The sequence below is a fragment of the Trichechus manatus genome, unplaced genomic scaffold, assembly GCF_000243295.1.
Source record: "Trichechus manatus latirostris isolate Lorelei unplaced genomic scaffold, TriManLat1.0 scaffold00007, whole genome shotgun sequence".
NCBI lineage: Eukaryota > Metazoa > Chordata > Mammalia > Sirenia > Trichechidae > Trichechus > Trichechus manatus.
The window spans coordinates 21,081,643-21,094,821 of NW_004443943.1; the positions used below are offsets into that span (position 1 = coordinate 21,081,643).

The window sequence follows — 13,179 nt, forward strand, 5'->3', positions numbered from 1 at the left end:
CAAGGAGGAAGCAGCAATGCCCTTTATGTCCTAGCCTCAAAAGTCACACCCTGTCACTTCTGCCATATTGTCTTGGTCACATAGGACCAGCACGGATTCATTGTGGGTGGGGACTACACAAAGCACGAATACCAGGAGGTGTGGATTGTTGAAGGCCATCTTAGAGGCTGACTGCCACATACCATATGTTAGGGATTTCAGCTGATACAAGAAGGGCCTTAGGATGATCTAGGGAGGCCTGGGTTGAATTTGTCTTTCAGACCCAACGTAGTTTGAATAATTTACTCATCTGACATGACTGTATTTGTTTTGATCCGTCCTATTTAATATTAATAATTAATATTGAGCTTCCATTTATAAAAGTAATATTAATATCATTTTGTGAAGTAGATAGATCTGAATCCTAAATAAGTATTAAAACTAAAGGAAACTTGGAAGGTCAAAAGAAATGAATTTGTATGGAATTTAGGCAATTTACTCTAAACTATATTTTCTTCGGTCTAAAAAAAATGTCATTTTGATGGAAAAATTTGGCAATGGATAAGAGTGATAAGTACAACTTGATGAACATAATGTCACTGGTCTGTACATGTGAAGATTGTTGAAATGTCAAGTGTTTTGTTACATATAGATTTACCACAATAAAAAAAAAAGTCATTTATTTGTAATAGATCAAGAAAAGTCCTAAAAATGTGGCAGTTTATGGACCAGTCTGACATTGAGACCATGAGGAGCCTGAAGGATGCGATGGCTCAGCATGAATCATCCTGCGAGTACAAGAAGGTGGTGACCCGGGCATTGCACATCCCCGGCTGTAAGGTGGTTCCGTTCTGTGGAGTGTTTCTGAAGGAGCTCTGTGAAGTCCTTGATGGAGCCTCTGGCCTCATGAAGCTTTGCCCACGGTACAACTCCCAAGAAGAAACTTTAGAGGTGAGGCCTTTCAAAATCATCATGAGGTCAGAGTCATTGTTGACACTTGTCTCACCACTCCTGTGGGAAAAGATAACTTATTAAATGCCAAGGTATTTGTTGTTATGTCGCTATTGGATAACAATTAGATCGTTGAATGTTCTGGAAAAAAGAATGCCAACTAGCTCTGTCATTGGCTTAAAACCGTTAGACTCGTTTTAATGGGACATTGTGTAGGTACACATGGAAAAGGGTGTTTTGTTGTTTTATAATTTTTTTTTTTAAGGTTGCTGGGTTTTTCTTCTCTCATAATGGGTAGGAATGTCTGGATGCAGAGAATACAGAAAGTTAGGTGAGAGCACGTATTCATGAGGGAAGTATTCAGATTCTAAATAAATGGAACGAAGAAAAGGGGGAGTCAATGCTGTTTCACCCATTTAGGAGGACTGGGAAAATGGTGCCTCAGTGTTAAAGATGTGCTCCATGCTTCTGGTCATGGCTGCCTCAATTCTCCCAGGCTCATTCCTTCTTTTTCCTGACCCACGTGGAAAGAATGGTGTGAGCTGTGACTCAGTTCATTAGGCATTGGAGAGAAGAGACATTGAGAAACTGGAAGGGGAAAATAATGAAACATCCCTGTAAGGTATTTAGAAATGAAAGAAGGTGCTAAAATGAGGAGAACCTTGGGTATGATTTTGAGGTGTCCATACGTGGAAGTCTCAAATCTATGGTCATTCTTACCATGACGACAACACTCACTACTGACCTTGTTACTCAGACACACACAAACACACCCCTTCCCAGTGGGATTGAGAAGACTCTGCTAAAACAACCTGGAACAAAGACGTGGCCCTGGTGCCTGGAGAGTTGAGAGCCCCTGGCAGGTACAGGTTACAGCTCTGGTTTGCATCTCTCTGGCTTATGAGCTGGGATAAAAGCGCAACAAATGGAGGAGGGAACTTGAAGCTCCCAATCTTCGCCCACACCAGTTCTCTCACATCCTAGGAAGAGGGAGCACCACATTCATGGCCCAGCTGCAGCTGCAGCTCCCGCTTCTGGTGGAGAGAAATTTCCTGGTTAAGAGTAAAGACAATAAGAGCTTAAAAACCACCCAGAAGCCTTTGTGTTAGCATAAGCTATATGGAAAATGAACTAAAATGTCACAGTTCCTTAATGTTCTCCTTGGGTCCCAGTGACTTTATCCAGTTCCATAGAATAATATACTTTTGTCATTGTTTTTTCTCAATTCTCACTACAAGGGTCCTTCCTCTGTAGACTGGCTAATCTTCCTCTGTAAACTGGCTAACCTCCCTGGGGAACCTTGAAATAATACTGCTTTTTGTGTTTTAAATTCAAAGTGGAGTGTTGTTTCCTAGAGGGACTAAAGTTGTCTTAGTGGAAACAAGAGTGAGTTTTGATATTTCATGTGGTGAAATGAAAACGGTATTTTTCCTGAAGAGTCTTGCTTTCTCTCCAATAAAATATGCACAAATACCATTATTTATTACTATTATGATTTAGTTTCCCTAGCCAAGTAGGTTACTTAAGCATTCATATTAAGTTGCAACAGCAAATTATCTGTGTATTTCTCTGTAGTTTGTAGCAGATTACAGTGGACAAGATAATTTCTTACAACGAGTGGGACAAAATGGCTTAAAGAATTCGGAGAAGGAGTCCACCGTCAACAGCATCTTTCAGATCATTAGGAGCTGCAGTCGAAGCCTGGAGGCTGAGGAGGAAGGCAGCCCCAGTGAAGGGAACAGCTCCAGCAAAAATTCCTTGAAGGATAAAACTCGGTGGCAGTAAGTTTTACATTTTAAACAGAAGGAGGCTCACTTTTTCTTCCTTGTTGGTTAGTCTTTTTCCTACTTCAGTTTGGTTTTATGTCAACACTTAATAGGTTCAGTGGTAGAAATCTCGCCTTCCACATGGCAGATCCGGTTCAATTCCAGCCAATGCATCTCATGTGTAGCCACCACACCTGTCTGTCAGTGGAGGATTGCATGTTGTTATGATGCCGAACAGGTTCAGCAGAGCTTCTAAACTAAGACAAACTAGGAAGAAAGGCCTGGTTCTCTACTTCCAAAAAAATCAGCCAGTGAAAACCCTATGTGTCACAGTGTTCTGATCCAGTTGTGTCCGGGGTCTCTATGAGTTGGGGATGAACTTGAGAGCACCTAACAGCAACAGCATTATTGTTGAAGCATGTTCTTTATATTCAGATTTTAGTAATTCTGAACAAGAATTTGACTTTCTGATTTGGTTGCTGTGTTCTAAGATTACTACTCATAATTTTACTTCTTCCATCTGTTATCCCTAAAATATTAGGGCTATTCTACCATTTTGAAAAGTTTAGAAAATTAAATCTCAGGATTAGAACCATGATCTTTTATTTGTTTCATAGTTTCTGAAGCAATTGTTTTCATTAATCACGGGGTGGGGTAGTGGAGTAGATATTAAAATATTTTTAAATCAAATATACTGAGTTAGCTCTGTGACTATACTCAGTATAATATACTTTCACTCACTGTAAAATATATATATATTTAGAGAGAGAGAGAGTTAGTAGGTCTGGGATGGTACCCAGAAGTCAGTAATTTTAGCAGCTCCCCCTAACCTCTGGGTGATTCTAAGACAGGTGGTTCAAGGACCTCACTTTGAGAAACGCTGCCCTGTGTCATGTTTTAAAGTTAGCTGTACTTATAGAGGGCAGCTATGGCTTTGTAATTGTTCTGTTCTTACAGTTGCTGTTCTTCATGGGGGAATTGTAGTCTAGGCAGACATTCTTACCCACAACCAAATGAAAAGTGCAGAAATCAGTGGCCTTGGGGCATGCCTTGCATCTCTTCAAGGCCATTTGCTCATGGTCACACCTGACTTGAAATGGTCAGACAGAGCCTAGCCCAGGTAGAGGATATTTTTAGGGCCATTACAAACTATTCGGTCTTCTGGCTTTGATATCTTTGCCACCAAAAGTGTTTCTTTGTAGTCAGTACTCTTGAGTCATACAATGCAATGGTCTTAGAGTCCTTATACGTGTGTATGTGTATTTGTGAGACATTGTTATCAGTTTCACCAAGCCTTTTCTGATTGCCTGAGTGTGTGTGCATGCGCCAATAGTTGGAAGGATGACAGTGTTTTTAGAAAATAATGTTAAACCATTCTTTGGAGTTGTAGAGCTGGATGCTTAGAATCACCTGTGAACACAAAAATGAACATCTTGTGTCTGAATTCTTAAAGCAATTATGTTTTAAGGAGGAAACCTAAATTCCAGATTTCCCCCAGTCTTTGGGCTTTCTTCCAAACCTCACCACTTTCTAGCTCATTCCCCCGTGGAACACCCAGATGTTCGAAGATTAACTGTTATAGCCCTTGCCATAGTGTCTCAACCCTAAATTTCAAATGTCTCACAAGTATCTTCTTTTTTTTTTTTTAATCTCAAATCAGACATCTTTTGAAAGTTTCCTCACTAATAGCCCCCTTTCAAAGCATGCTAGCACTTTGGTTTTAAATGGTCCTCGATAATTGCTGACATTAGTGGTAATCTGGAGAGGGAGAGGGGACCCTAGGTGGTACAAACAGTTAACTAATTGCCTACTAAATGTTAAAGAGGTTTAAGTCCACACACAGGTGCCTCAGAAAAAAGACCTGGCAATCTACTTTGGAAAAATCAGCAATTGAAAACCCTATGAAGCACAGTTCTACTCTGACACACATGGGGTTGCCATAGGTCAGAATCAACTTGGTAGCAACTGTTTCTTTTTCCAATATAGGGAGAGAACCATCTATATATAAGCACATGTTTGCAGAGGAAGCATATCAGAAACCATTTAGGTCCTTAATCTATAGCTATCTCTGTATATAGATATCAGTTTATATGTCTACCTCCTTCCACAAAGGATTTTGTAGGTGCTTATAAGAATAAATATGAATAATCTAAATTATTAAGGAAAAGGGAAAATAAGGATAGGAAAAAATAAAACATAAAATGTATATACTACACAGTCCCGTTTAGTAACTAAATTTTGTTCTGAGCTTCTCAGGGGCCAAAGGAGAGTAATTATAATTCATTACAAATTTCACAGTATTGGTAATAAAAATCAAACAGATAATCAGGATAATCCTCATACTGAGATCTGGCCAAAATGCCTTCCTTAAATCCTACTATAAAGGATACGTCTGTTATTTTAGAATCATAGGTAATTTAGAGATCTAATATTTAAAATAGTTAGCTGATGCCTAAATAGATAATTTCATATTGGTCTTTTTTATAACAACCTTCATTTGAGGTTGTGTGTGTGTAATTGTGTGTACATGTGTGTTATTTAAAAGATGTCAATTTTTCTGAAATACTTTTAGGAATGCTACCTTTGAGCCTCAGACTTTGAGCTTTCCTTTGTCATCCCTTCCTTTCCCATTGGGTTCCTTCCAGTGCTAAATTTCTTGCATCATCCTATCACCTCTCATGATATTTTTATGCACAATTTCCTGCTTGTTCCCTTGTCCTCTTCCTAATCATTCATCATCTATATTCACTCCTCTCTCCTATTTTCCAGACCCTATTGTAAGCACTCTTAGAAAGGTAGAAAACACAAAACCAGTGAAGTCAGACTGAAATCCTCACACTGAAACAGCAGACAAGTACCAGTAAGAATTTCCTTACCCCAAGTGATTGCTACTCTGGAAGGAGCCTCTGAATACACAAGGTGGGGGCAGAGGTGTTTAACAGAATTAACTGAAACCAGATCAGCAAACACCATTTCTGGAACCATCTTCTGGGACTTGGGAATCCGTTTGTGAACCAGAGCCCCACATTAAAATGGGTTGTATGTGGTGAAGGGATTTCCAGATCCCAAAGCCGCTAGAAACTGTTCTCTGTTGATGTGGCTGCCACAAAGACTCTACAAACACTAATCTCCAACCCCTGTTCATGTGGCAACAACCAACCCTCTGAAAACCGCAGCAAGAAAGAAGGGCCAATCTTAGGGCTCTTTGGTTCACCTAACCTAAAGGATGCTCTTAGAATTCTTCTCAAACCTCTCAGCTACTCCAGCCAGAAAACCCACTAGAAGCCTTTACAGTAGTTGAGGAAGGTGTTAGGTTAATGAAAAGCAAGAATTTGCCAGAAGCAGTTTAAAACACTAGATTTTATTACAGGGAACAGCTGTAGCAAGTCCTTTTTAAAAGGTATTAGATTTTTTTTTTGTCTGAGAAGATTGGATTTAAGCTTGTTTATCTTGATGATTCATCAAGTAATCATGTTAAATTTGTAGGAAGTAATGAACAGTTACAAAGAAAATATATAAACAGGTTGACAAGTAACCCATGTGTTGCCTAATATAAGATTTTCATCAGGAAATACAGAAAAGCCTGAGAAAGCCGGAACCTGTGTAAGGCAGAAACCTCTCAGAGAAGGAAAACTCAAATATTTTCCACTAAAACGAGCGACAGAAAAGTGTTAAGACTGTACCCTGTCGAAGGTGGAAAACTCTCGAGACTCAGAAAAACATGGCAGTCCCATCGAGTTCCAGCTCTCACAGGTTTCATTGTATTAGAAAAGTATCTGTCCCATTTATGGATTCTTATTCAAGGATGCTGCAGAACCTCTTTGAGGTTAAGATAAAAACCCTCCTTCTGTTTTTACTCCTTGGTCTTTTCCGTAAAGCATATGACCTACCTTTGACAGGATGGTTTCTTCACTGGTAAACCACCTTTTTGATCTTTGGTTAACATTATTTGATTCCTAAATAACTCTTAAAGTTCTATCTTGTTTCTTCTTGTAAACCCACAGAAACTTGTCTTCTGAAAGAACCAGACATGTAAATGCATAAAATTCACTATATCTTCGTGAGACAAAGATTTCAAGTTTCCTGCCTGAAATGAACTTATTTCATTACAAGCAATTGTCAATTTTATTTTAGACATTAGTCCCTGGACTGTACGTTTTGAATGGAATTATTAACATCTGGCATTAGTTCTTTTTGCGCCATAAAATAGAAACCGATGCCAAGAAAGACAGTGCCCCCTCTCTCCCAGCTTACATTATCTCTGAGCAGCAGAAACAGTCTCCAGAAAAGCCTTATAATTTTTCTTTCCAGAAATATTTTTTCATAATGCCTGCAGTTTTTCACTGGAAAATACTTGATTTAGCTCAGAACCAAAATTAAATGGGACATGGGAAACACCATTTCTCTTTCTTGCCTTCCTCCAAGATTCTCCTGGCCTTGGTAATCCAGGTTCCTGACCCAGGGAAGAGAACTTGCTAAATTTTCCAAGCAGGCATTTCCGGCATTTCCTTGATGTATGCACGCACGCACACACACACAGACACACACAGACACACAGACACACACAGACACACAGACACACACACACAGACACACACACACACACAGACACACACACACACACAGACACACACACACACACACAGAGTCAAGGTCAAGTCAAGGTGAGTTGTTCTTGCTCCTCCGGCCACCATGACCATATGTCCCATTTAGTGTCTTTGAAATGGGCATTTTATTTTTTTTTAACAGAAGTACTTCTAGGGCCAGCCTATTAAGTCTTGCTTTCACCTATTTTAGCCCCAACATATTGAGCTGACGACTGTTGTTTATGATTTAACTAGAAGGCAGTGATGAAGATCACAAGCCTTAGAGTCAGATAACCAGAATCCCACATTGGTTAGGCGTCTTCTGAGCGGGGTAACCTTGAGCAAGTTACTTCTCCTTTCTGAACGTCAGTTTTCTGAGGTAAAAAAGAGTAATAAAACTGACTTCACAGGTTGGACTAAATGCAAAAATATATGTAAAGTACTAAACAGTTCCAGACACAAGAAGAAAACTAAAAAATGATGAAGGTTATTGCTATTGATACAAAAATATAATAACTGATTTAGTAATTCCTTTCCTTATGCCTATGGTGGACGCAATGCTAATTTATAAGGATTTAGAATACCATTATAAAAAATTACTCTGCAGTGGATACTGGTGATACAACATAGTGAATGAAATTAATGTCTCTGAATGATACAAAAAGAATGGTTGAAATGACAAATGTTTTGTTATATATATTTTATCACAATACATTTTATTAATTACTCTGCAACTTTAGCATTTTATATTTTCTATGCTAATTGAATTCAGAGTAGGATAAAAAAAAAAAAATGAAGCCCAATTTTAGTGACAGGCTTTCAGTTGTTCTCACTTCTGAGAATGGGACAGACCAAATTTGTGTCTCTTTCCATCAGGTTTATAATTGGAGATTTGTTGGACTCAGAAAATGACATCTTTGAGCAGTCGAAAGAATGGGGCCCACATGGAGCAGAAGAGCCACAGAAGGCCTTCGACCACGGCACGGAGCTCATCCCCTGGTATGTGCTGTCCATCCGAACTGACGTGCACCAGTTCCTGCTACAGGGAGCCACAGTCATCCACTATGACCAGGACACGCACCTCTCTGCCCGCTGCTTCCTCCAGCTTCAGCCTGACAACAGCACCTTGACGTGGATAAAGCCCATCACTGCTTCCCCAGCCAGCGCTAAAGCAAAACTTGGTGTACTTAGTAATACGGCCGAACCTGGTAAATTCCCATTACTGGGCAGTGCTGGAGTAAGCGGACTGGCAGAGGGCGTCTTGGATTTGTTTTCAGCAAAGGCTGTGTACATGGGACACCCGGGCATTGATATACACACTGTGTGTGTTCAGAACAAACTGGGTAGCATGTTTCTCTCGGAGACTGGTGTGACGCTGCTATATGGGCTTCAGACCACGGACAATAGATTATTGCACTTTGTGGCACCAAAGCACACGGCCAGAATGCTCTTCAGCGGATTGTTGGCACTCACTAGAGCTGTGAGAAAGATGAGAAGATTCCCTGACCAGAGATTGCAGTGGCTGCGGAAACAGTACGTCAGCCTCTATCAGGTAAGGGATGCAGTATCACTCTTTCCTCAGTAGCATAATTCTCAAGAGCACACACTCTGCAACCTGACTGCCTGAGTTCATGCTCCCAGCTCTGCCACTTACTACCTGTGTGACCTTGGGCAGCTGTTACTTAACCTCTCAGTGCCTCAGTTTCCTTATCTATAAAATACATAACCATTTTATATTTTATATATAACTAATGATACTTATTCATAGGGTGACTGTGAAGATTAAAAGAGTTCATGTGCATAATGTGCTCAGAATAGTGTCTGGCTTTTAGCAGGTGCTGTCATTATTATGGGAAACCCTGGTGGTGTAGTGGTTAAGTGCTACGGCTGCTAACCAAAAGGTCGGCAGTTCGAATCCACCAGGTGCTCCTTGGAAACTCTGGGGCAGTTCTGTCTGTCCTATAGGGTTGCTATGAGTCAGAAAGGTCGGCGATTCCAACCCACCAGCCACTCTGCGGGAGAAAGGTGTGGCAGTCTGCTTCCTTAAAGATTTATAGCCTTGGAAACCCTATGGGGCAATTCTACACTGTCCTATAGGGTCGCCATGAGTCGGAGTCCACTCCATGGCAATGCGTTTGGTTTGGGTTTATCATTATTAGATGTGAAAACAGTGACTCTGTCCATTTTTGTATACACATCTGGAAAGAGGGCAGTTAATATAAGCATTTTGACTTAATCAAGGTTTCAACACGCAATCATTACAATCTGAATGCTTTTGTTATTAGTTAGTGACTAGCTGATACATTGGAAACTTTCACTTTGGAAACGGAAATCCTGATTCGTCACCTAACATGCAAAGTGATTTTTGGAAAGTTATTTAACTTACTGTATATTACTGCCTAATCATAGAACTCCTAAGGTTAAAAGACACTTTTCCAAATACGGGATAACTCATACATTGAGTGTTTCCTAACCAGGCTTTTCGTGGCAGCAGCCCTGAGGGGGCAGTTTCTCGCAGTCGTCTTCTTAAAGGAAGTGAGTTTCTCATTAACTCTAAATTAGCAGATATTTTAATACTCCATGGTGGACAGGACTATACTGACCGAGATGGTGAGAAGAGGCACTAGTACGTTTATAGAGGAAGGAGAGCACCAGTTCTTTGGAAATTGAGTCATAGACCCCACCACAAGATGACTGTTGAAAAGGCATCATCAAATGAGTTGTATCAAAATCTTCAGTTTTTCTTTTATGTTATGCTTTTGTTTCTTTTTTATATTTTACTTTAGTTGAAGGTTTACGGAGCAAACAAGTTTCTCATTAAACAGTTAGTACACATATTGTTTTGTGACATTGGTTGCCAACCCCATGGCATGTCAACACTCTCCCCTCTCAACTATGAGTTCCCCGTTACCAGCTTTCCTGTCTCCTCCTGCCTTCTCGTCCTTGCCCCTGGGCTGGTGTGCCCATTTAGTCTCGTTTTGTTTTATGGGCCTGTCTAATCTTTGGCTGAAGGGTGAACCTTAGGAGTGACTTCATTAATGAGCTATAAGGGTGGCTGGGGGCCATACCCTCGAGATTTCTCCAGCCTCTGTCAGACCAGTAAGTCTGGTCTGTTTTGTTTTTTGTTTTTTGTTTTTTTGTGAGTTAGAATTTTGTTCTACATTTTTCTCCAGCTCTGTCTGAGACCCTCTATTGTGATCTCTGTCAGGGCAATTGGTAGTGGTAGCCGGGTATCATCTGACTGTGCTAGACTCAGTCTGGTAGAGGCTATGGTAGTTGTGGTCCATTATGCTTTTCTGTCTTGATGGGAAAAAATTATCTTTTTTACTAATGTCACAGAACAAATAGAAATATGGCTTTTATCATTCAAATAGCCAATGTCGTGTACTTTTCACAGTTCTATTATGTTTCTGACAATTTAAATAATTTTCTTTTTCTGAGAAGTCAGTAGAGACTCGTACAGTGCCCACTATCCCCTTTTCTCATACTCATGCTGTGCTTATGAGCAGAGATCATATCCTGAATAACTAACTTAATTAGCTGTTTAATTTATTAATAAGCAGGTAGGCCTGTGTACACGATTATCCTAATGCTACACAGTACAAAGCCAGTTTTAGTTAATTCATCTAAAATGGGGACCAAATGACCTACTTCCTGTCTACTCCACAGGGAGCTTTCAGTTCACTTACCTGTTTTGGAAAAAGGTCTTTAGGAGCTATTATGAATATTTATTTTTAATTATATTCATTCCTCAGTCGTATAGAACTATGAAAACCATCAAACCTGGAAAGAGTCTTTGAGCTCAATTACAAACACTGTCAGAAAGCCTGTGCGATTTATTTGCTTCCTTTGTTTCTGTCTCAGGCTTATACCATAGGTGAATGAATTTACACATAAGGTGTACTTGGTTTTCTCATTTATCCGGGCAACTTTCAGTTTTTGCAAAGGAGCCGCCAGTTGAGACGATGAACAGCAGAAGTAAGAGGTGCTCCCGGAGCAGAGACAGGAAGTGACCTGAGAAGAAAGGCACCAGTCTCAGTCCTGCCCAGCTATGTCAGCACACCTCCACACCCCTTCTCCAACCCCTCGCTGGAAACCACAGTGCAAAAGCGCAACATACATGTCAGTACTTCTGAAAGCATAAGTGATGCTCTTCCACAAAACATTGTCCTATGTGAGCCATTTACTTAGGGAACATGCCTTAGAAACAGACACTCAAGATTTCTTTTTAAAAAATGTGGAAAAGGCCAATGAACTGATCATTTTCTCATCATATAGATCAGGGATATAAAAAAGATGCTAATTTGGTGCTCAGAGAACAAAAGGTTAAATAAGCATGCTAAATGCCCTTCTTAAGGTGATTTATAATACCAGTTAGCATGTTGAAGGCTCTGAGAAATCCTCAAGTACAAAAGAAATCTATTTAAATTTATCTACAAGTTTAAAGAAATTTGTGAAAGTCTTTTGTGTTTTTCCAAATTTCTATGAACAGTCACTTAAGAGTATTTTTTAATCCACAATTTGGGGAGGGCTGATATAGAAAATAATCTTTTCAACGCCCAAATCTCTTACATGGTGAATGTATATGAAATTAACTTTCAGATACAACAAGAATTTTAGTACTGTTGTTGTTATGTGCCGTCTGGTTGATTCCCACTCATAGCCACCCTATAGGGCAGGGTAGAACTGCCCCATAGGGTTTCCAAGGAGTGACTGGTGGATTTGAACTGCGGACTTTTGGTTAGCAGCCCAGCATGTGTAAATTGATCTGATGGAAATAGTAATGGGAGATAAAGCAAAAGACAAGAAGAAGTAGTAACATTTGTAGTGAAGCCTAGGAAAAACACAGGAAAATGCAAGACAGTAAGCTGTGCAGAGAGATATTGCTATGGGGTATGGAGAAAAGACAGGTATCATGAGTTTTGACTTGATATTATCACGAGCAGGGCAGAAGTCCCATATTTGGAAAGAGTGGAGAAAGTTACATACAGTTGAACATCTTTGGCTGTAAGCAACAGAAACTCACTCTGTAATCTTAAGTAAAGAAAAAAAAAGATTTATTCAAAGGCTGTAGATTAATGAATTAGATTCAAAGACGGTCTTCAAAATGTCATATGCAAAGATTTGCCAAGAGGCAAAAGTGCTTGAATATTTTTTAGGGAATCAATTTCCCAAACTTCAACTTCCAAGTGAACGGGTTTTCTAAAACTGAGAATGTGCCTTCACTCACAGTAGTTGTTCTCCCACATGAAAAAAGGCATATCTTTTCACTCATCCCAAATCTTACTGTGGTGTAAAAGAAAAGAAAGATTCAAAATACATTTTAGTTTCCAGAAAGCCCCCTTTAATAGCTAAAATAAAGCATCCTGTCAGAAAAATGGGCAAAGGCTATGAACAGGCACTTCACCAGAAAAGTTATTCTGGTGGCTAACAGACACATGAAGAAATGCTGACGATCATTAGCCATTAAAGAAATGCAGATCAAAACTACAAAGAGATATCATCTCACCCCAACAAGGCTAGCATTAATAAAAAAAAAACACAAAATAATAAATGCTGGAGAGCTTGTGGAGAGACTGGAACACTTATACACTGTGTGGGAATGTAAAATGGTACAGCCACTTTGGAAATCGCTTTGGTGCTTCCTTAAAAAGCTAGAAATAGAAGTACCATATGATCCAGCAATCCTGCTCATTGGAATATATCCTAGAGAAATAAGAGCCTCACATAAATAGATATATGCACACCCATGTTCATTGCAACACTGTTCACAATAGCAAAAAGATGTAAACAACCCAGGTGCCCATCATCTGATGAATGGATAAACAAATTATGGTATCTCCACATGCTGGAATACTACACAACGATAAAGAACAAAGATGAAGCCGTGAAACATC

At 39.7% G+C, this 13,179-nt stretch overlaps 1 protein-coding gene across 1 annotated transcript in view; it reads left to right on the forward strand.

Moving 5' to 3' along the window:
- PLCE1 (phospholipase C epsilon 1) overlaps positions 1-13,179 on the forward strand; it is a 282,148-nt gene that overhangs the window by 200,364 nt on the left and 68,605 nt on the right. The window contains exons 5-7 of the mRNA XM_012557636.2: positions 672-930; positions 2,506-2,711; positions 8,159-8,834. Of these exons, the coding sequence (XP_012413090.1) occupies positions 672-930; positions 2,506-2,711; positions 8,159-8,834 (1,141 nt within the window). The remainder of the gene's footprint in view (positions 1-671; positions 931-2,505; positions 2,712-8,158; positions 8,835-13,179) is intronic.